The 22255-nt window shown below is 55.4% G+C and overlaps 1 protein-coding gene across 3 annotated transcripts in view; it reads right to left on the bottom strand.

Moving 5' to 3' along the window:
* SH3PXD2A (SH3 and PX domains 2A) overlaps positions 1-22255 on the bottom strand; it is a 245736-nt gene that overhangs the window by 10697 nt on the left and 212784 nt on the right. For 2 of the 3 annotated variants that reach the window (XM_030334928.2, XM_030334929.2), the window contains 6 exons: positions 18291-18404; positions 14058-14141; positions 8875-8992; positions 4745-5082; positions 3747-3796; positions 965-1084 (listed from right to left, as the gene is read on the bottom strand). In XM_030334928.2, the coding sequence (XP_030190788.1) occupies positions 965-1084; positions 3747-3796; positions 4745-5082; positions 8875-8992; positions 14058-14141; positions 18291-18404 (824 nt within the window). The remainder of the gene's footprint in view (positions 1-964; positions 1085-3746; positions 3797-4744; positions 5083-8874; positions 8993-14057; positions 14142-18290; positions 18405-22255) is intronic. The other variant, XM_030334930.2, reaches the window with a different exon arrangement.

The raw sequence follows: 22255 nt of genomic DNA, 5'->3' as shown, positions 1-22255 counted from the left end.
ACCCCACACTTAAGATTAAGCCTGGGTAGCTCCTAAGTATGACAGTTCAGTTACATGGTGAGCTTTGGAGGCTCTTCTGGAAACCTAAGCACCACTGACGGAATGATTTTTCTTGGAAATTCGGTTCCAAATTGAATATGTGGGATTTAAAACATTCACGCGGGGGACACCATCTCTTCCACAGGCAGAGACCGCCTGAGGGCTCTTCCGACAGTTCTACAGGTGTTAATTGGATGTAACCTCATTACTCAAGAGCGATGGCCGCGTGCCCTGCAGTGGCCACAAAGCAGAGTTTCATAAATGCTAGGCCGGGAGGGAGCCTCCTAGGGTCTGTTACCTCATGTGGCAGAGACACAGGATCAAAGCCAGGGCAGAGGAGTGACTGTATCGAGGGTGAGAGGTGCCGGTGGTGTGCACGTGGCCAGAACCCAGGCCCCTATTACCGTGGCTACGTGGACCACATTCTCCCCACAGCAGCGCTTGCTAACATGGGTTCTTCAGAATCTTGGCCCCCAGGGTGCTCCTAGGAGACAAACTGTCCTGGGGCCAAATGGGTCTGGGCAATGCTGCTATTCTAGTGCCCTCTTAGAGATGCACGGTGACATCCCTACAGCACAGGCTCTGAGAAGTTCTGCGATTAAAAGCACACAACTGCATGGATCTTGTTTAACCCAATGTCCTTCAAACCTGTTCGACCAAAGAAGCCCCTTGTTTCGGGGCACTTTCGTCGCAAGTTCCCACTACACACTCTGGGAAACGCTGCTGTGAGGGAAGGACTGCGTGGAGACAGGAGTCCTGCATTCTGGTCCTCACCGTGGCACTTACTGGCTTCAGGCAAATTTTTATCCCCGTGGGTCTTCTGCCCGCCCCCCCGGGAATGTTGCCAGCAAGGCATAAATGGGAAACATGGCAGGTCTTTGACTAGCATGAGTTCAAACCCTCAGCTTCATGGCCCAAGGCTCACCTCTGCCTTCTGTCCACCCCGAAAGCTGATGCCGTCAGAGATGCAGGACTGGAATTCAGCAATGGTGTAATACTCCACCTCAACAGAAGGGGGCTCTGGAGGCTTCGGCAGCTGGAACCCCTAAGGCAGAGAAGGGCTCAGTGAGCAAAACCTACCTGATCAGAACTGTAACAGAGGCAGAGTGTGGCGTTTACACCAGCTGGAGGGCAGCTGACCTGAGAAGTATCCATCACCTGAGGCTCAGGGTGTCTCCCCAGGGGACTGTTCTCCTGAGCAGGCTTTCTACTATTACCTATGATCCACTTGAAACTCCTCTGAGCTGTCAAAATGATCATTTAGTAATAGTAACTTCACCCTTACATCTCTGGAGGTCCAGTTTATAGATACTTCAACAGCTAGGTCCCAAAAATGAAAATGAAAAAGCAGAGAAGTGGTTTTAACAAAGCCTGTGCAAACTGCCCCATGGGAGGAGAGCCTCGTCCTTAAGTCTGGCTGACAGGTCACAGCGGTGACATCTGGTTGCAGAGGCAGGGCCAGGGGACACAGCCATCTCTTTGGGGCAGAGGGCAGGAGTGTAAGGGGGCGCGGAGATGGCTGAGAAGAGCCCTTGGTGGGTCACTGCAGAGATGCCAAATGGTCAGGCAAAACAGGCTGGACTGGTTATACCAATACCCAAGCAAGACAGTCAAGGGCATTTAGGATTTGGCTGCAGCCATGACTTCTGAGTCTTATTCATTCACTTTCCAAACATCAACTGTGCATCTTCTGGGTGCCAGGCCCAGGTCTGAGGCACTGGGCACTTAACAGTGAACCAAAAGGACAACCCCCTTGCCCTCATGGGGCGGACATTCTAGTTTCACTTGGTCTCTACTCTGGTCAAAATGGATTTTGTGCTGCCCTGTTACTTCCAGTATGTCCCAGTATCACACAAAGGGGTTAAAGCAAAACAAACAAAGAAGTATGTGTGTTTGGGGGGGGGGGGGCGGCGGTGGCGGGAAGGGAGAGGGAAGCAGCTGTGGTGTAACAGGAAGACCTCAAAAGACCTCTGCCTTGCAGCTGGACACATGTGGGCTCCAATCCCAGCTCAGCAACGCACCAGCTGTATGGCCTTGGATAAAGCCTATGACCTCTCTGAGGCTCAATTTCCTCATCTGTGAAATGGGTCATGAAGAGAATTACTGATAGGTACCTAACTTCTGGCCCAGCCAAGGACACAGGGGGAGCTCCACTAACAGCAGCCAAAGCTGACCCCTCCTTCTGAAATGCCATCGTATTCCCTGGAACCTTCTGCATTCTCCACAGCTCAGCATGTCCTAATCTGGCCACTCACAGCCCAGCTGTCTTGGGTCACAGGGAGCGAAGGGCAGGAGGAAGCTGGTCTTGAGGGGCCAGGTATGATTCAGCCCACTTTCTCCGTCCGGGGCCGGGGCCCTGGCCCTGCAGGCATGTGTGTGAGTAGACGGGGTCCAGGCCCCAGCACCCACCCTCTCCCCCTCCCCCAGCCACCAGGTGGGATGCCGCCACATCTGGCTGGGACAAGCCCTGCCGCAGTAAGTCCCGCACTTGTTAAGTGTGGAAGGAATGAGCCCATTGTTCCCAAAACCGAGTCTGCCTGAAAATAATCAGCTGGGGCTGAGAGAACTGGAAGGACGGGAGAACTCATTGTTTTGTCGTGGAAAACTCGAGGGTAAAATGACATAGAAACTCCCCTGGGGCCAATGGCCAAGGCAGGGATGGTCTCCTCTCCACACGCCTGACTCAAGGACCCGTTTACTGAAGGCCCGCTCTTCCAGGCCAGGGCAGATGTCACGGATCCCAGTGACCCTTGCTACTAGGCCCAGCGAGACTTCAGAAATCTTTCCCCACACGGTGCGGCAGGCAGCCTGTCCGTCAGCCACAGCTGACATAGGAAAGGGAAACCTGGCGGCCAGCCCTGCACACACCATCCCATTTCATCCTTCCAGCAGCCCCAGGAGGTGGCTGGCACTGTCCCCATCTTACAGATCAGGAAATGAAGGCTTGGGGAGGGTAACAGACTTGCCCTGGGTCTCGCCGTTCCCAAGTGTCAAAGGTGCAACATAGACGCACGTCTGGCAGGCTTGAAGCCCTCTCTTTCCACAGCACCCACTGCCCCTGAGGACAGTCCCCTGAACTAGGGCTCTAGGTCCGCTGCCAGCATCACTGCCACCCTGAGCCTAGTGTCCCGAGGGTATATGCTCTTCCCTGATGGTCTGGACACCAGGACCCCCACCTACAGGAGCCAGGGACGCCAGCAAGTTGAGCCTCTGACTTTCAGCACAAGCCAGTCCTGGCCATTCACTCCTCCTTGCAGGGGTGCTCGCCGGCCTGCCCTCTGCCCTCCCAGGCTCTGGCATCCACCGAAGCCATCGGACATTCCTGAGCCAGGAAGGCGAAGCTGAAAGGCTTCCAGGCACACATGGACAGCAGCCCCATTCCCAGCCCCTGGCAATGCCCTGGCTGGACACTCCCGCTGGCCAGTCTAAATGTTTATGTCTGCCAGTGTAGCGGCTGGGATGGATTTATTTAGCTTTGGAGTGCAGTGTGTTTTTGAACATCAACTGTCCAGCTAGGCCCCCAGAATGGCTGGGATGCCCAGGCTTTCCTCTCTGCCCCTGGCCCCACAAAGCTGGAAGCCCAGCAGGGCCCTGGAAAACCCCTGGACTGACAAGCATTGAAATGAGACAACCAATTAACTGGGGAATGTTACAGGGCGTCCCCGGATACAGGAAGAAAAAAAGGAGAAGAAATTCAGCATACATACCAGGCTGGATTCTCTGCGAGGTGGAGGCCTTGTCCTTAGGTTTGGGGAGCCTAGAAGAAGAAACATGGCTTCAGAAATCCCAGCCAGACAATGGGTAACAGCGCTGGACCCTGTCTTCCCTATGTGTGGCTGCCTCCTGATCCTGGGAAGCTCCTGGCTCTGTCCCACACTCAGGAGGGGCCCATGTGCTCAGTCACTGTCAGCACTGTAGTTTCTTCATGGAACCAGAGACCTTTAAGCTTTCTTGGCTGTGTTTCGGGGGATCCATGAGCCCCCTAAAATGATGTGCACATTTCAAAATGTATAGACATAGAGGCATTTTTCAGAAGAAAGGGTAAATAGCTCTATCAGATTTTCAAATTTAGGAGCAGAGGCCAAGTTCAGAACTCAACTAAAACCACAGCTTTCCTCAAGATTTTAAGGCTGGGTGGACATCAACAGAAGCGGCTCTCTCATCATATAGGGCAGTTTAACCTCCATCTGAAGACACTGTTGAGCCAGAGATACATAGGTTAGGAGGGGGCCAGTTAGCTGGGTTTCTCCTATACAGAGGCCTTTAAAACTGCTCGTGGAGAGGCAAAGCCGTTCCTTCCAAGTCTTTTAGGTTTCCAGTAACTGGTGGGAGGCGAGAGGGAAGGAGGGGTAAGGCCAGGAAAGATGTTCTACTGGCTGTCACTCTGTAAAGCAGCCTTGCACAAGGGAGCCACGTGTCACAGCCTGGGGGATACACTGATCTGCAAAGCAACCATTCCTGGCTTTCTTCTAGGGAATGCCACCAGCTTAAACACTCGTGTATTTTATCTTCAGCGCAAGATTTGTGAGGAAGTGCCTTGCCTACTCGTGATTAGCATGAAACAAGTTCAGGGTTAGGGGTCAGCCTAGATGTCAGGGTAAAAATGATATAGGGGTCTTATACACCCCTCTGGCTTTCCTTGCACCCTGTGACCGCTTTCTAAAGAGCTGTGCCGTAAGGATGCAGGGGTCAGGAAGGCTCTTACTGATCTGGGCCCTCTGAGGGGCAATCCTGGCCACGGCTGGCGAGCCCTGGGCCAGCTTGGAGACACTCCTCTCAGGGACCCCCAGAGCGCTGCCATTGGAGGCATTGCACAGGATGGGCAGGCTGATCTCTTTCTTGGCGATGGGGACCTCAGGGCCCTCTCCTTCGGCCGGTGGAGTCTCCTTATCCCCCGACGCCTTCTTGTTCAGCAGGTTGCTGATCTCCATGATGTTCCCGATGATCTCCACTGGGCCTGCCAGATTCTTCTTGCGTGCTGGCAGGTCGTCCTTGGCTTTCTTCAGGTAGGATGCTGGCGCCCAGCCCTCTTTGCCCAGGTACCTGGGGGAAGGGGTGGACATGATGTCACTTGAGCGCTGCTACCTGACCTCACACCCCAGGCTCCACCTGGCCTGGCCCAGCTGCGCCTTCTCCACTGTGTTCTTCAAGGCACCTGGCAATCCCACCACTCTGGAGAGAAGCGGGATGGAGGGCAGGTGGAAAAGACACCTAGGACACCAGTTCTTCCTCTCTCCTTGCTCTCTGCCTGATCCCTCCTTGTGTGGGCTCTCGTTCTCTACAGTCAGGCAAATGTGGGACATCAGGATGAGAAAATTCCTCAGATTGAGTTGCCCACCAAGTAGACTTGACAACGGCCTGCTACCTCCCAACAGAGAGGGCGATTCTAGAGATAAGAGCAAGTGTGAACGTGGTGTGTTAGGCAGAGGCCCTCTGACAAAGGGAAGAGAGATCAGAGAGGTGAACAGGTAGCACAGGTAAGAGGAGTTAGGAACCCCGAGTTCTGCTCTTGAGTCCCTTGGTGAGTCCCTTGGTAAGTCCCTACCCTGGAGCTCAATTTTTTCTCTCTTCTGCAAACTTCAGGAAAAGAGTAGCTGCAAAAATTTATCCAGAAAGATAGACCTTTCGAGACTAACTAGGAAGATGTCTATAAAGAGTGGCCAAGTGCGGGAGGTATGGATGCTAACTGTGGGGGTAGCAGACAGATCAAGTTCACAGAACAAGTCCCCAAACAGACTGATGTTAAGGGTAACACTTCAAATTACTGGGGGTAAGGGGCGTCTGGGTGGCTCAGTCAGTTAAGCGTCTGACTCTTGGTTTTAGCTCAGGTCATGATCTCATGGTTTCGTGAGTTTGAGCCCTGCCTTGGGCTCTGTGCCGACAGCACAGAGCCTACTTGGGATTCTCTCTCTCCCCCATTCTCTCTGCCCCTCCCGGCTCATGCTGTCTCTGTCTCTCTCAAAATAAATAAATAAACTTAAAAAAATTAAATCAAATTAGTGGGGGTAAGGATGAGCTTTCAATTACCAATTTGGAGATGACTGATTACCCAGTTAGGAAAAGTAAGTGAGACCTTGGCCTCACACCACAGGGGGAAAAAAATTGTGAATATTTGGTTAATCTTGAGGATTGAGAAAATCTTTCTAAATAGGACTCCAAAAGCCAAAACCATGAATGGAAAGACTGAAAGCACATGACTGGATAAAATGAAAACCTTTGGTATGGCACAACAAAACCAAAATGAAACAAAACAAAATGAAAACAAAATCAAAACCCATAAACAAGGACAAAAGGCAAATGACAGGGCTGACTTAATTTGAGGTGACTTGATGACTTCTGAAAACAAGCTTTTCCCTTTTCTCCCCATGGTGCTCAGAACTTCTACCCAAGCCCACTAAGAGCTCACCTCCCAGTCCACCAGTTGCACTGTCCCCATCGGCTCCCCAGGGCACATCTGGCTCTTTGCAATGGCTCCTCTGTGCCAGATGTCGGACACTCGCCCTTCCCACCTGCCTGATCTGACCTTGTTCTTGGGTGCTCATGAGGTGGGAGAAACAGGAACATGAAAGTGAAAGTTTCTATCAACATGCCTGAGCTTTGCTGGAAAGCCTAGGCAGGAGGTGGCTTCTTATGTTCACACCACTGGAAAGCACAGACAGGCTGTCCCAAGGTCACCTGTCTGGCCCCCTGTTTGGGGCTTGGAAGGCAGACATCAGTTAACACATGGATGGAAGTCAAGGGGCTGGCCTGCCTTCCCAAGGTAAGGGGTGCAGAGAGAAGCATAGAAATTTCAGGGGTGGACAGCAGCAACGAGTAAAGATGCCTAATCTTATGTATGAGCCACGAGCCAAGGCTCAGCAAAGCAAAGCAAGTAGCAGAGGGCCACACAGCTAGCTGTTGGCAGCATCTGGCCTGGAACCTGGTGCTCCTGCATCTCAAGATGAAGAGCTTGATGGCTATGGCAGAGGTGTTCTTCTATGAGAACAGTGGGGAGATGGGGAGTGGGGTCTCATGGGAGTGATGGTCAGGCCTGCTCACTGCCCTGAGTGCTCCCACGTCCAACCCTGTTGTGTTCCTCTGGTGTTACGTGGATACAATTAGATTCCAGACAGAGAGATGCAGGGGAATCAGGAGCGGCTGTGTGTGTCTGGGTCCAACTCGGCTCACATCTGCTTTCCAGCTCTGGAGCGCAGAATGACTCCAGAGGGAAGCAAACTGGAAAAGAAGGGATAGAGAGAGAGAGAGAGGGAGGGTATGTGTGTGTGAGGGGAGAGGGGAAAAGAAAGACAGGAAATGAGGATCAACACAGAGCCTGGAATGTTGGGAAATGGCATATTTAAGGGGGTGTCTGGCAGCCTTCTTAAGGTGGAATCTTTGTAGGGTTTTTTCAGTTGAAGCTCCCACTAGCTAAAGGGGTAGGCCACGGGGACAAGAGTTGACTAAAAGTGATGGCTCAGAGTAACCTTGTTGATCATTTTAAGAAACTGGAAAAAACCCCGCAGCCTTGTAGATAACCTCCGGGAGGGTGGTTTCGGTGACCAGCCTGCCTTAGAATGTTTGCTGGCCCTCCCATGTAGATTTGTGGTTGCTGGATTTTGGGGTTGGGTCTAGTTTTTTAGAGAGTGTGAGAGTCTAGGGGCAGTGACTTTGGGAAACACACATCCAGGCACACAGTCCTGTCCCACCTCACAGAGCAGAAAGGAACACTTCAGCCCTTGGGGCCTGGGCAGGGGCAGCTATGTCTTGTCAGTTCACATTAAGGCTGAATCCCGTGTAGCCAGTGACCTTCATCCTACCCGTCAGCATAGCCCAATCTTAACACCACCACGGTCCAAGATACTGTCTCCTGAGTGCCCACATCACTTGGGTCAATCCTGTCCCCACCGTGGGAGACAGAGCGGAGCACCCTTCCTGCCCAGGGTGGGTACGGGGTTCCCAGGTGTGATGGGCTGGGGAAGTGGTCCCCAGAGCTCACAGATACAAGACTATCTTGGTCATTTGTGCTACGGGCAGGGAAGAGAGAAACTGGGTGAAATCACCACAGCAGAGTCAATTCTAAAGGACCCAAAAACATTTCCTGTGAGCCCTAACCCCACCCCCCACCCAGAAGGTGCTGGCTGGCTTCAGAGCCCCAGGACAGAGGGGACTGGAGAGCAGGACTTGGTAGGGGAAAGGTGAGTGAAGCCCACAGGGTTTAGTTGGCTTCTAGGATTGCCAGGGAAGCCCTCCCTCCCCTCCCCATGCTCCCAAATGGGTTTCTCAGTTGGGAAACATGATTGGGCCCTGCAAGAGGGAGGGGCAGAAGGAAGAGGCCTTTAAGCTAGGCTTGGGCTCAGGCCTTACTTCTACCCTGGCTCTTGCAACCATATAAGCCAGCCCTGCAGAGTGGAAAGGCCCCCAGTGTTGAGCTGTGGGCAGCAGGGACTGCCTGTTGGGACCTCAGCAAGGCCTGTGGACGCCAGCCCTTCAGGCGGCCTGAGCTACAGAGCGCACCAGGCAGCCAAGGCCGGACACAGAAAACCAAATTCAGATGTGCTGGACTCTCCTGGCAGATGCATGGGAAGGGATTGCACCACTGCCTGCAAGCTGAGCCGGGGCCCCTGTGCCCCACTGGCCACAACTCTGGCTCTGCTTGACGTGCCCCAGGAGAGAAGCTGCGAGATGAGCACTCTGTTCGAGCTGTTCAACCGTGCAGGGTTGAAGCAGCCAAGCCTGGGCTGTGGGCGCAAAGCCGCCTCAGTATCGACCTGCCAGCTGGTGCCCACGGCCACTGTGCAGTCTGCTGCCCAGGGCCGGAATGGTAGAGGGATCTCTTACTTCCGCTGAGGCTCCTACCTGATGTACCACCAGCCCTCCAAGTTCTTCCGGATCACTTCCACAGTGACGCCCTTCTCAAAGCCAATCTCGTCCTTGCTCTGGCTGGTGTAAGGCTGTACAGTGACGTACTTCTCCTCTGTGGGGGGTGGATGAAGCAACAAGGCACAGTTATTTGAGGTTGGAGCTCAGGTCCTCCTTCCTGTCTCTTCCTCCTCGGGTCTGGCCCGGCTTAGCTGGTTGCCTCACTGTGGCTCCCAGTGTGTGCAGAAGCTGGCCGGGGCCCCAGGTGGCCTGGCTAAGCCCTGGCAGCAGAGAGTTGGCTCTCCCAGCCCAGTAACAGCAGTGAGGGTGCTGGGGCCTAGTGTCCTCAGGGGTCCAAAAGCTCCCTGGACTGAGGGCACAGTTAGGGGGAACCTGCCCCGTGTGGCACCTGAGTCAGGAATCCCCTGGGAAGTCTGGAGGCGCCGTGACATGCCCCCCCCCTTCCCTGAACGTGCCAGGCCCCCATCCATGCCCCAGACTTGCTCTCTGAGCCCTTCTCCCACCTCTACCCCTTAAATCCTGCCTCTGTCTGATCTTCTGGCAGCCCCAGGGGCACCTCCTTGGTGAAGCCTCCCCTGACCACTAATGTGATCACCTGATTGTGTGATTTTTCCCAAGAGGATTGTGGGGAACACACGTTCGATGGGAGTGATTACATGGGTTTTAAGATGAGGGTCCGGCGGCCAAATGATCAGCGGTGATGCTGACTGCAGCCATCAGCAGGGCCTCCCGGAGCCCAGGGTGGGCCAGCATGCTGAGCTGACCACACAGCTTGGGAGCACCCCTTTGGGGAGCTGCCTGCTCTACTGTCACATTCGCCTGCGAGCCTTGTTCAGGGCCTCCCCAGGTACCGGGAAGGAGGTGCCTTATGGGAAGACAGGAAAAGCCCGGGAGGGCAGGTGTGGGGAGGCCGGGCAGTGCTTGTCCTCCTGGATCTCTTCAGCCTCTCTCCTGGCAGGGGCCTTGCTGCCTCTGCACGGGTCCTTGCTCAGGCTTCCAGGGAGGTGTTCCTCCTGCGTCTGCTGGGGCCAGGTGGACTCATGGCTGGCTGGCCGGCCGCCCTGTCTCCTGGGTGGAGAGCCTCCCCAGAGAAACGTTCAGGTCTCAGGAAGGATCACACATCCCCATACTCACCCTCTGGGAGGAGGAGCAGACCTAGACAGAACTGGCCACACCCTCTGGGAAGGTTACCCTGAACTCATGCTGTCTCTTCCAGCCTGTGCCTGTCACACAATTGGGGCTCCAAAGGCACTAGGCAGCGCATCAATGAAGGGCAAGGCTGTCTGAGCAGGGGCAGGAGGCTGTGTTCTAAGATACCTGCCCCACTCCTCCTTGCTCCCAACTATGACAGTAACTCCTAGATTCCTTGGTGGACCCTGATGGGCAGCCTGCCTGAGCCTTAGGCAGCAGTAGGGGACGGGGACGGAGGACAACTGCCACCTCATCCCCCCCCCCCCCCCCACTGCCCCACGACAGGAGGGCCATCTGTTTACTTAGGAGGATCAGGGTCCTGTCTGCAGCCCTGTGCCGGGCTTGGATAGCAAGTCCCTCCAGGATGGAGGTGGCAAGGACAGAGCTGAAGGGCCCTGGCCAAATCTGAGAGGCTGCCAAAGGCGAAAGGTAGGTGATGACCCACTGGAGCCTCCACCATTCTTCGGCATGCGCTTCTCAACGGCAAGCTTTTCGCAGATGCAGAGGCCTTTCTCACCATCGACTAACTCCTGGAAGCTTTCAAATTCCCATCCAGCCACGCTGAGGAGAGCTGCCAAGATCGCCTGAGAACCTGGGCCAGCCAGATTCTGACTCGGGCCTTTGAGAAGTTCAGTGTGCTACACTCCAGCCCTCCACTCTCCTGCCTGCTCCTGGTCCCACTCCATTTTCCAGTGGGGCACGGTAAATCCTGGCCCGGGCCGTGGCCAGAGGGGCAGCGCCAGGCCCCGGGGATGTAGGGTTCTGAGGTTAGGGTGAGGCGAGGCCTGGGCTCCACATTTTGCCTGTGTTCAGCCGGGCTATTTTTAAAAGCCTGTGGTTCCAGCAGGAAGCCATCATTAAAGTTTTCCTAGGCAAAGTTGCCTCTGCAGGGAAAAATTATAGTCCTTCTCCTAGGAAGATCAGAGGAGTGCTGTCCTGCCGCATGGCAGAGAACAGGGCCTGGACCGTGACATGCGGGCCCAGGCTCTGGAGCTGTCAGGCCCAAGCAGCAGCCTCTGCAGCCCCCAGTGTGTATGCGGAGGACATAGCACTGAGGGCCATGTAAGTGCCCGGCCTCCCCTTGACCCTCTCGGAGAAGGCGGAACCAAGCACATCAGTTTTCCCTAGTGAAGCTGAGCTGCTCCTGCACAAGGCCCTGTTCTTGGTGGCCCTCGGACTGACGTGAACACAGAGGTCTGGGAGTTCGTGCTCCCGGGAAGAGATCTGGCTGGCCTAGAGGCTTGTCTTGCCCCGTCACTGTGTAGGTCCCAGGTGATGAGCATTCAGAGCACAACTCTTCCAACTGGTCTGTGTGGGGGTTTACTTTCCTGCCATGGCCAGCTTAGGCGGCGGAGGCACGGCTTACCTCCGTGTAGACATGTGGTTGGCTGTCAGGTTCCCAGCTTCCACGTTTCCCTGAGGGAGAGGCAGAGCCAGCCCCTCTACTGGACCAGGGCAGAGCCCCGTCTGGGGGTGGGGATGGGGAACCAAGTCAGGATGCCCAGACAGACTGAAATGGTCTCAGGGGCTTGGGGAGGGGGGGTAGGGTGGGCAGCTAAGTCATTCAGGTTGCCTGGGGTCTCTAGAAGAGACTTTTAGGAATCAAAGTTTAGGAATCAAAAGGGAGAGGGAGCTGTAAGCTTAGGGGTGGGGGGTCACCTCAGGGCTTCTGGGAAGCACTGAGGCTGTGGTCACTCTGATGTGCCGTCAAAGGTGGGTGGCAACTTTGCCCTAGGGAGGGCTGACCAGGCCGCCCACCGGGTGGGTGGGTGGCTGGCTGGGGGAGGTGGACAGGCCTGTTTTGGTTTTGGAGGCGGGGTCTGGAGAACCCTGCAGTTTCCAAACCACAGACGCCTCCTCTTTCAAATGCTTTCCCCTCCGTCAGCAGTCTCCCTGGCTTCCCTCCCGGCCCCCACAACCTACCCAACCCCACTACAAGAGGCCTTCTGATTCCAAAGGCCTGGTTGGCGGAGGGGCTGGGGAGTGGAGGCCCCGGGGAAGCACTGCTTCTCTCTTGTCTAGTTATATATGACCCACTGCCTGTTTCCCCCCATTGGCTCCACTGCTTTCTCCCAGCCAGCTTTCTGCAAGTTTTTCTTGGCTGCCTGATTTAACTTAGTCCTGACTTAACTTAGGGCTGAGACTGGGAAATAATGCTGTTTAGGTCTCTGAGAGAGAGAGAGAGAGAGAGAGAGAGAGAGAGGGAGGGAGGGAGAAGGGGAGGGAGAGAAAAGTGGGCTTGTCCTCATTTACATATTTGTACACGTATGGATGTCCACAGAGTCGTGCATCTGGCTGGGAACGCATGTCCACATATACCACTGCGTGCGTGTAACTCCGAGTCCGCTGCCTGTGCCCATGCAGTTTGAGGGGCTACGTATGAGACTGTATAGGAAGCTATGTGTGTCCTCGGTGGTCAGAAGCAGACGTACGATGTGTCCAGAGCAGCTGAAGCATCTGCGACTGTAAATGCATATGTGGAATGTTCTACGTCGGCTGCACGAGCGGTATTACGTGTGTAGTGGCTGTGTGCCAGAGGCCACGGATGCGCAGCTGCGTGGGGGCCAGAGGGGACAGCGTACTGCTGCGCACGGGCAGTAGTGCTTCGTCACTTGTAAGTGTCCGTGTGCTTATGGAGACGCAGTTGCGTTTGGGGTTCGGTGTAGGGTGGCGTTGGGAGCAGATGCTGGAGGGGGTGGGGGAAGGCCAAGCTTTTGTCTCTGCGGTTTTTCCAGGCCAGCGTCCCCCTCTCCTCTGCTGCCAAGGCTCAGGGCAGTGTCCCAGGCTGGCCCCCCGGCAAAGCTGCTCCACCCCTCCTAGTTCTAGGGTGCCCCTGCTTTACACTCGAGCTCGTTCTCGCCGTTTCCATGACTTGGCCTCCTGCCCTGCACCTTGGAGTCCAACCCTTGTTCCACCCTCAGGATGAGTTGGGCTCCCACAGCCAGTGCTCTGAGTGTGGTGCTGCACCAGCCACGGGCGGCGGCCACCTCAGCGTCCAGGCTTGCTGCTGCCTGGGGCTTGGGGCTGGTGCCAAAACATGGTCTCAGATTGTTCAGGAAAAAGCTGTGGGGGTGGGCCGATATTCATGGGGCATCCCTGCTATCGGAGAGAGGCCAGTGCTCATCACAGGCCCTTCCAGCCTTGTTCTCGGTGAGACAGGAGAAACGGACCTCTGCTGGCCTGTGGGCCCTGGAGATGTTGAGGGGTTTGTTCAGAGGCTCGCCCCTAAGCTCCCTACTCCCAAGCTCCTGGATGCTGGAAAGGCCCTGAACCCGCAAATGTCTTAGTTCCCAATCAGCCTGGATGGCTGGCCAGGGGCCTCCCTGGAATCTTGACCAGGCCCCTCACAAAGTGCTGATGCCAGTGCTGAAGATGCTGGAAGCTCCTGGCTGGACCTGTCACTGCCTTCAGAGCTGGCTGGGGCCGAATCCCGGGACGAGGCTGGGACTGGCTTTTGTTCCCTTTCTAGTTTCCCTGGAGCTAGCTGAAGAAGGAGGGTTGTGGGCTGGCCCTTCTTCCTACTCTGTCCCTAAGTAGTTGCTGGAACAGCTTTGGCCGATGGAGCACCTTCTCAGAGGAAGCAGGCACCGAAGAGTGGGGGCAAGTGGGACAGCCTGTGCAGAGACTTACACCCCGCCTCCCTCATCTGCAGCTTCTAGGGCCAATGTGGCCTTTCTTGGTCCAGCCGCCCCCACATCACATCCTGAATCCCATGACCCCCATCCCCAGGATGGTGGCAGAAGCCAGAGCCGCCCCCCAACTCCCAGTCATCCCAATTCCCAGGTAGCCCCCTGTGCCCTCCTCCCCAACACCCCACAGCTGCAGAAGGTGAGAGAAAGTCTAGCTGTTGAATCTGGGTGAGGAGGCCGAGTGGCAGACAGGAGCAGAGCTCAGAGAGGAAGGGAGGTGTTAGCGAGAGAGCGAGGGGCGGCAGCTGCGGGTCAGGAGAAGCCGGCTCCCACAGTCACCTCGGCTGTGCTGCCTGTTGACCATCCCGCCCAGGGTCCACCGGCGATCCAGACGCCGCAGATGGGCCTTGCGTCTCTTGGACACTGGTGTGGGAGATGGCAATGGAACACGCGGCCGACGGAACCGGCGGAGAGAATGGAGATGAGGATGAGATGGGATGGGGCAGGGAGGGGGATGGCGGGAGGGAAGGTTCAGGCTCCCAGGGCATCATCGCCAGGACCAAGCGCCAGCAGCATGCACCTGCTGGATGGGGGCAGATCTGCCCACTGACACGGGGGAAACTCCACCAAAGCCAAACCATGTGGGTTGTACCCCTAAGACCGAGAGGGGCTAAGAACTCACAATGCCAGCACCTGAGAGGTGAAGAGGGTCCTGGGACCCAACTCGGCACAAAGATGGCCCTCCCAGGCAGCCCCAGGGAAAGACTGCTGCTTCCACCATGGCTGGGCAGTCATGGTTCCCAGGAGGCCATGGGGCCCACGGCACCACCCATCTGTTGGCCACCCACTCATTACGTCCTGCTTGTGAGCCTACCGCCATGAGCCAGGCACAGTGTCAGGAGAGACGTGGGGGTCCTCTGCCATGGGGCTCCCTGTCCCTATCACCCTGGGGGTACCTGTCTTTGCTCTCTCAGCCCTCTCCGGGGCCTAGCACAGGGCCTGGCCAGCGGCTGAGCACTAGGAAATGTTGCATGGGGACGGATGCTGCAGGCCTTGGTTCTGCTCCTTTGCTGCACACTGCCCATCGGATTTCTGACAGCAGGGGACCTGCTGCCCAGTTCTCTGTGCTGCAGCCCCTCTCATCCAGCCCATGCCCTCTGGTTGCTGTGGCCCAGCCCCAGAAACCCTCTGCCTTCCTATAGGATGCCCAGGTGGAAAGACACCATGTCAGGGCTGCGGGGCACCAAGAGGCCCCCTGCAGAAGCTGGGGGTCAGACTGCTCAAGTATGGGGGAGACAGGTCAGCAGAGTCAAAGGAAGACTGTCCAGACACACCTGAGCCAAACCCCACCAAAGCCTCCTAGGAAGTACTTGCTTTTCTCGAGGGAGTGGTGGTGACCTATTTGACCTGCTTCTTGGCAGTAGGAGGCCTGGACCAAAGGTTGGAGATATGGATTCAGCTGAGGCCTCGCTGCCGGGTGCCTGTGTCACCTGGGGGCAGGCAGGCTTCTGTTCTTCTCTAAGCCTGTTTCCTCATCTGTCACTGGGGCTGACATCTGCCCTGGCACGAGCAGAGACAAGGGAATGAACGGGCCACGTGGAAAAGAAACGATCTCCTGTGTGAGGCCAGACTGGGAAGGACCCTGACAGCTGACCTCCCGGGCAGGTTGTTCGGTGGCTTCCCTGTGGGCAGAGGAAGCCTCAGCTGATGCTCAGGCCAGGGGCCACCGCAGCAGTAAGTGTTATTTCCCCAGCTGAAACCATGCACATGGACCATCTCACTGAAGCCTCACAAAAGCCCTGTGCAGTCAGCACAATCTCCATGTTAGAAATGGGAAAACAGAGGCACGAGGGGGTTAAGAAACCCTCTGAGTCACACACCTAAGTGTCAGGGCAGCACATGAATCTAGGTGGTCTGGCTCTGGAGCCCAGATTCTAGGCCCTACGATGTTCCTCCCCCTTGACCCTGCACCCTTGGCCTGCCTACAACAGGGAAAGCCCAGATAAGAGGCTGGTGCCAATGCGGACCCAGCAGGGAGAGAGGCAGATCATCGCCAGCGGCTATAGGGCACAAGGGCACAGGCAGAGACCCAGATTCTGGTTTTGGCTCTGCCACAAACTGAACTGGGGGCTCCATGGAGGTGACACCCCTGTGGGCCTCCATTTTCCTACTACCTCTGAGAGGCAACGGACCCAATGGTTCATGAAAGCACTTTGCCAGTGTTGGGCTTGGCCCTTATTGTCATCAGTGGGTAAGAGGATCTTCAACCTCTACCCCAGCCCTCCTACCTCCTACTGCTAACATTTCAGAACTCTAGCATATGCCAGAATGCCTGATAATAGAAATAAACCCAAACAGCCAATTGTCTTTTTGGGATCAGGGATCAGAGACCTATGATGGGATGGCAATAGGCCTGGAGTAGAGGGGACCAATGTGGGATAGTCTCTCGGACACACCACAGATGCCAGGGCCCTGGGCTGGGGTGCTGAGCCCTGAGCTCTCCTGTTGAGTTGGGCAGAGACGCCCAAGATGTGATGATGAAGTTCATAGCTGCCCAAATGTTGCCAGGGGTACTGGCACACAGGTCCTATCAAAAGGATGCTGAGGAATCTATTTTAAAGATGGTCTCCCTGAAGGCACATGCACGCACACACAAACACTTCTGAATGCAGAGCCTGCACTGGTTGCCTTACTGATTCTTACTCTGTCAAGGTCAAAATCCTCTACAGCCTGCCACTGCTTGTTCTTGCACTGCAAAAGCACCTCCTCTCTCCTCAAACTAGGCTGCCATCTGTGTGCACACACCTCCCTGGCTCCTTCCTGCCCGGGACTTCCCTGCCTACTCAGTGTCCTGTCCTGCATCTCCCGACATCTATGCTCTGACATTCTTGGCAAAGCCTTTTAAGGCGGGACTCAAATTCCACACACACACACCCTCTCAGAAGTGCTTACAAGCAAAATGCTTCATGGGTGGGCAGAGGGCACAGTGGTAAAGACCACCAGGCAAAGGAGGCCGACCAAGGCTCAAGCCTTACGAGGACAATCACGTAGCTAAATGTCTTGAAGCCTCAGTTCCTGCATGTGGAAAAGGGGGATTTTAACAGTGCCTCCCAGAGTGGTGGCGAAGGCTTTTAAAGTCCCAGGGCCACACACCTGGCAGGGAATAATACCTCACTAGACACTCTAGGGATTGTTGTTTCTGAAAGGCCCAGGGATGACCCCAGAACATGGAACTGGGTAGGAGGCAAGGCCTGATGACTGCAGATAAACTATACCAGAGCCAGCTCAGGGGCTAAAATCCTCCACCATTGCAGAGGTGCAATGGAACCAGAGATGAGGCTGGGTGCAGGCTCAGCCCCAGGGCTCAGGGAGCAGCCAGGAAGGATCAGGCCTGAACCTGCAAACTCTTCCCGACGGAGCCTCATCCCTGGAAACCTGTCACAAGGTAGATGTGCATTGCAGGGGCTGCAGCCCTAGTCAAGGGACTGAAATAAAGCATTTACATGGGAGGAAGGGTGGGGCTCCAACCGCCTGCCGAGTAACTGACATTTAGGGCAAGAATGAATAAGGAGCTGGCACTCGCTTGGCGGACTGCTTATTTTGGCCTGGGCAGCATGGAATGGAGGGTGTGTATGTGGGGGGCAGGCCTGGAGGTGGCCTGAGCCCCGGGTGGCAGGCCTCTGTCCCCCTGGCTCTCAGTCGTGCCCATTTGGACCATCCCCACTGACCATTAGGGCAATCATTCCTGTTGCTGGGACACAGAGGGTTTAGAAGTTCTTAGGAGCAGGCAGACAGGAACTGGGGGTGGCTCGGACTCCCTGGGCTCAGGCGGCCTGCTCTGGAGAATACCTGAGTCCACAGACAGTGCTGGCCTGGGGGGGTGGGGGGGGGGAAGGGCAGTGAGAAAATCCCAGGAAAACTTCACGAGGCCAGAGCTAACCAGAGGGGCTGGGGGTGTAAGGGCCACCTTGCGGTTCTTGCTACACTGAGAAATGACTTGCAGGCTTGTTCTCTGTGTCTGAACTGTTGGCCAGGATAACAGATATCCAGAGCAGAGACTTTTGAGTAGACATACACAGCAAAAGTTGTGTGCACAAAGCCCATTGCGTTCATCCCTGCAGCAGAGAGCACACTGTGGGGTCAGGGAGGCAAAGGTTGGTCTCTGTGGGGTCCCCAGGGGAACCAAGGGCTTCTATGGGGAAAGGGTGCTGTGGCATTTAGTCCTAAGACTATTCTTTCCAGTCTCTGCCCCAAAGTTGCCAAAGCCTGAGATCCACACTCCAGGGAAATTTTCCCTCTAATTTGAGCCCCATGCAGGGCAGGTAGGGCCAGGCCTGGGAAAGGAGGTGAGCTTGTGGGCTGGCTTCAGTGAGATGGGGTCCCAAGGGAAGGGTCTGGCACATGGCCCAACTCACCTTAGGGATTTTGATGGCTTTAGGGAGAAGAGTGGGAAATGGGTTCACTCCAAGGGCCAGGGATGGGGTGGGTACCCATCCCTGAGGATCTCGAAGCAGCCCACACCCTGCAGATGCCTCATTATTTCCCCTCCGCATTGAACCTGCAGGCCCTTACCTTCCCCAGTCTTGGAGGTGTTGATGTCTGAGTCATCCCGAGTACCATTCTGGGCCTCCAGGTAGGTGGCAGGGACCCAGCCCTGCTCCTCAGAGGTGCTCACAAACCACCAGCCTGCAGAGGGGACAAGAGAGAACGCAGTCATGAGAGCCCAGCAGGATTGGGCGGTGGGGGTGGGGGCAGGGCATGGAGCCAGGCAGCCTGGGCACCTGGCAAACACCTGGCTTGAGTCCAGCCTTGAGAAGCCTGTGCCTCACTAAGAAGCAGCCAACACGCTCCCTGAGAAGAGGGCCCGATGGACGGTGATCCACACTTACACAAATGCTTGATGAAAAAATTTAACAGTAAAACTGAAACAAGGATGTGTCAAATGTGTGAAATCACCCTGTGGGAGAGGCCAAGGAAGCTCTGGCTAAACAGTGACCACTGAGGGTCTCTGAAACCCATTAGGACTACTGGTGTGCCTGGGAGTTTAGCTGCCTTCTCTGCTTTCAAAGGTATCCAGAGATAAATGCCTCACAGACACCTTCTGACGGCCACTGTGCCCCTGGCTCCATCACAGTCCATGGCATTTGCACATCGGTGCTACTCACGGCTACCCTGAAGTATGTTGACGTGTCAATCATACTAAGTGGGCACCGCACCCTTGAGTGACCCTTGGCGGTCACGGCCAAATGAGAAGAGTCTTTCTCGTTCCTTGGTTCATTCATTTATCATTTAAACTAATGTTGACTGAGCCAAGTACTCTGAGCACCTGGGTCTTGGGACTCCACTAACTGCCATCAATCCCATCTTAGAAAGAATTCTTCACAGGACCTTGTCTTTGCCCCCATCCCATTCCGATCCCTCTCTACCCCCAAAACAATCTGGCACTGGTTCTCTTTTCTGTCTATGACAGAGCTCACCATTTCCAAATATGGACTGTTCCCTGTCAAGAGACCCAGGGCTTTTCCCTGGGCAGCACGGAGGCCCCGTCACTGCCCACAGCAGGGAACAGCTGCCCGAGAAGGGGGAACACTGGGAGCCTCCGAGGTGCTCCTTGTTGGGAAGTGGAGGGGGCTGCCTGAGAGCCGCTGTGATCACGGAGAGGGACAGGGGAAAACCGTGCCACCATTGCACAGGACATCAGCACCCAGAGCCACCTCCTAGGTCTTCCACAAGGTGTGACGGGCCTGGGATAGCACACAGCCTGTGATCTAGTCTCGAATGTCCACTGCACCCCACCCTCTCTGGAGTTCCACAACGCTCTGCCTGCTGCTCTGGAAAGACCATGACACCCAGTGACATCTGCACAGTACCATAATGACGGATGCATGTCATTACACGCTCATCTACACGGCACCAAGAGTGAACCCTACTGTCAACTATGGATCAGAGTGATTTGGATGTGTCTGTGCAGGTTCATCAGTAATGACAAGTATACACTCGGATGGGGGAGGCTGTGCATGTGTGAGGGAAGCACGTGGGAAACCTCTGTATCTTCAGTTCAATTTTGCTGTAGGTCTAAAACTGCTCTTAAAAAAAAAAAAACAAAAAAAACAAAAAAAACCAAACCAGTTGTAACAAACAGGAAAAAGCCTTGGATGAGGAATCTGGAATCTCAAGGCCCAGAGCTATTTGGCTCAAGGGCCTTCCTCAGTTGGGTCACTGTCGTCCCTCTGGAACCCAGGGTGGATGTGTTCCTCCCTCCTTCCCTCCCTCTCCCAGAGTGGGATGGCGTGAGCCATCACACCCACAGGCACTTGCACATCTGGGCCACTGAGCAGGCTCCCTAGAGCAGCACTACCATCCTCCCTGAAGCCCCGGCCACAATGGTGTGGCTGCTAACAAGGCTGTGGCCAATGGAGGCCCCAAGGAAACCAGAAGACATGATCATGCAGGGGTCTTTTCCCCTTCTCTCGGCTTCGGGGGGAGCACTCTCTGGATCCCCAGCGGTCTCGGCCAAGAAGCACCATCCCCAGGTGCTCTTCCACAGAGGCTGGCCGGAGGTCACGGAACAGGACTCCCCATCTCATAGGGATTTCCACCATGAAGATGGTTCTGCCTCCTTGACCACAGGAGTGGGCACACCTGGTCAATCATCTTTGGACTGATCTGTTATCCCCCCGGACACTGTAATGGTTCTGGGGCTTTCTCAAGAACTGACAGGGGTACTTGGGCAATCTGAACACTAAGTACCACATAGACCAGGGATCACAGGGCTACGTAGGAAGAGGTGGCCTGAGGGTTAAATCACTAAATCAGCAGCAAAGTCTAGAGATGGAGAAAGTCAGACTTCATACCATTGGAGTTCTGGGTTCCAGGTATGCTAAAGCTAGGCCACCTGTTGGACTAATTACAGTGAGCCAGTGACTGTCTACGCTGTTTAACCGAGCTGGAGTGGGTTTCAGTCACTGAATGTCCTCACTAATGCCATACCTACCCAGAAACCACCAAAGCTCATGACTAAAGGTCCACCATCATGAGTCAAGTCTGGAGTTGAAACTCAAGTCCACTGGCCACCTGCCACCACAGACCTCAGCAGGTGAGGACAGAGCCCTCCGAGCCACTCTGGGTAAGAAGTACCACCCCCAAATTTCCGCGCACCAGGATAAACTCCAAGAGCCCCAAAGGACAGTCACCATACTTCTCAATTTGGAGTCACTTCTGGGAGGGTCTTGAAGGCTGAGGCTCTCACATGATCCCCAGGTCCAAGCCCCAATGCCAAAAACACACAGGTTTTGGCTCCCATACCTCAAGACCCTCATCAACCTGACCACCCCCCAAAGCCATGCCAAATCCCAGCAGGCCAAGTACCCTGAAGGCTTGCCCTCAAAAGGGAGCTCTGCTTCCCAGGAAAGGGTTTCTCAGGATGGGCCTGGGATGGGACCAGGGATCTTACTGTCATTGGGAACACATGGGGATGTGTCTAGAGGAACAGTGGAGTTTGGAAGCATGTGTCTTGGTGAGGATTTGCTAAGACCCCTCCATGTCCAGCCCCTCCCAGCCTCTTTTTCTATACCAAGGTGTGCCACTGACAACTCCAGCCTCTGAAACAATCACTTCTGTCCCCACTGGGAGAATATTCCCTCCTTCCTTTGTGTGAGTCCACGCCTTCCTAGAAAAGCAGGCAACTTGATGGTCTCCTGGATGGCCAGGGTCACTGTCTTTTAAGCCTTCTATGTCTGGAATTTGGGCTCCAAAGTCATCCTCAGGAGAGGCAAAGGAGGCAAGCCCCTCTGTGGATGCTGGGAGGGTTAGGGTTGGGGGAGATTTTCTCCATCAGTCTCATCCAAGCTTGTCTGTGTCATCATCTGGTGTAAAGTGAGTCCAGCAGCCTACAGATCTCTTGTTCTCTCCCTCTCCCCCTATGGCCATATTGGAGACCAGCCCTTGAATGGGCCTTTCCCCTTGGATCCAAGGGCCTCATAATGCCAGGGCTCAGGTCCCTTTTTTGCTGGTGGTATTATCTCCCCTACCCTTATTTCACCCTTTGGGAATCCTGTGTACATCCTGCTCTCTCCTTTTCCCCAGGAGCCAGGGTCCCTGCCAATTTCGCTGGGAACACTGGCCCGGGTTCCACTCCAGCCCAGAAATGTGCAGAGCTAGGCTGAGTGGCTCAGATTCTCATGTCCCTCCTGCCTCAGGCCCTGCAGAGAAGAGTTTGTCGCTGGGGTGGCTGTGGGCACCTCCACTGAGCAAAGGACAGGCTCAAACACTGCCCAGGTGGGCATGGATGCCCAGCTCAGCTCCACGCAGACCTCCCAGGAGCCCTGGCACACAGCTGGGTCTCTGGGGGAGGCTGCCTGGACCTGCGCCCACCCAGAGCTGCTGACAAGCCTCTCCTGAATGCCAGCACCTCAGACGTCAGTTGCTGTAACTGGGGCTCCCGACCAAAGTCCCTGCTGCTCTACCAAGGAGCAATTAGAGCCTGAACCCCTGGGGGTGGCCCGGCTTGCCAAGAGGGCTCAGTCATCAGCCGGCCC

This window comes from Lynx canadensis, chromosome D2, assembly GCF_007474595.2.
Source record: "Lynx canadensis isolate LIC74 chromosome D2, mLynCan4.pri.v2, whole genome shotgun sequence".
NCBI lineage: Eukaryota > Metazoa > Chordata > Mammalia > Carnivora > Felidae > Lynx > Lynx canadensis.
This window is presented reverse-complemented; position numbering and strand designations above follow the sequence as displayed.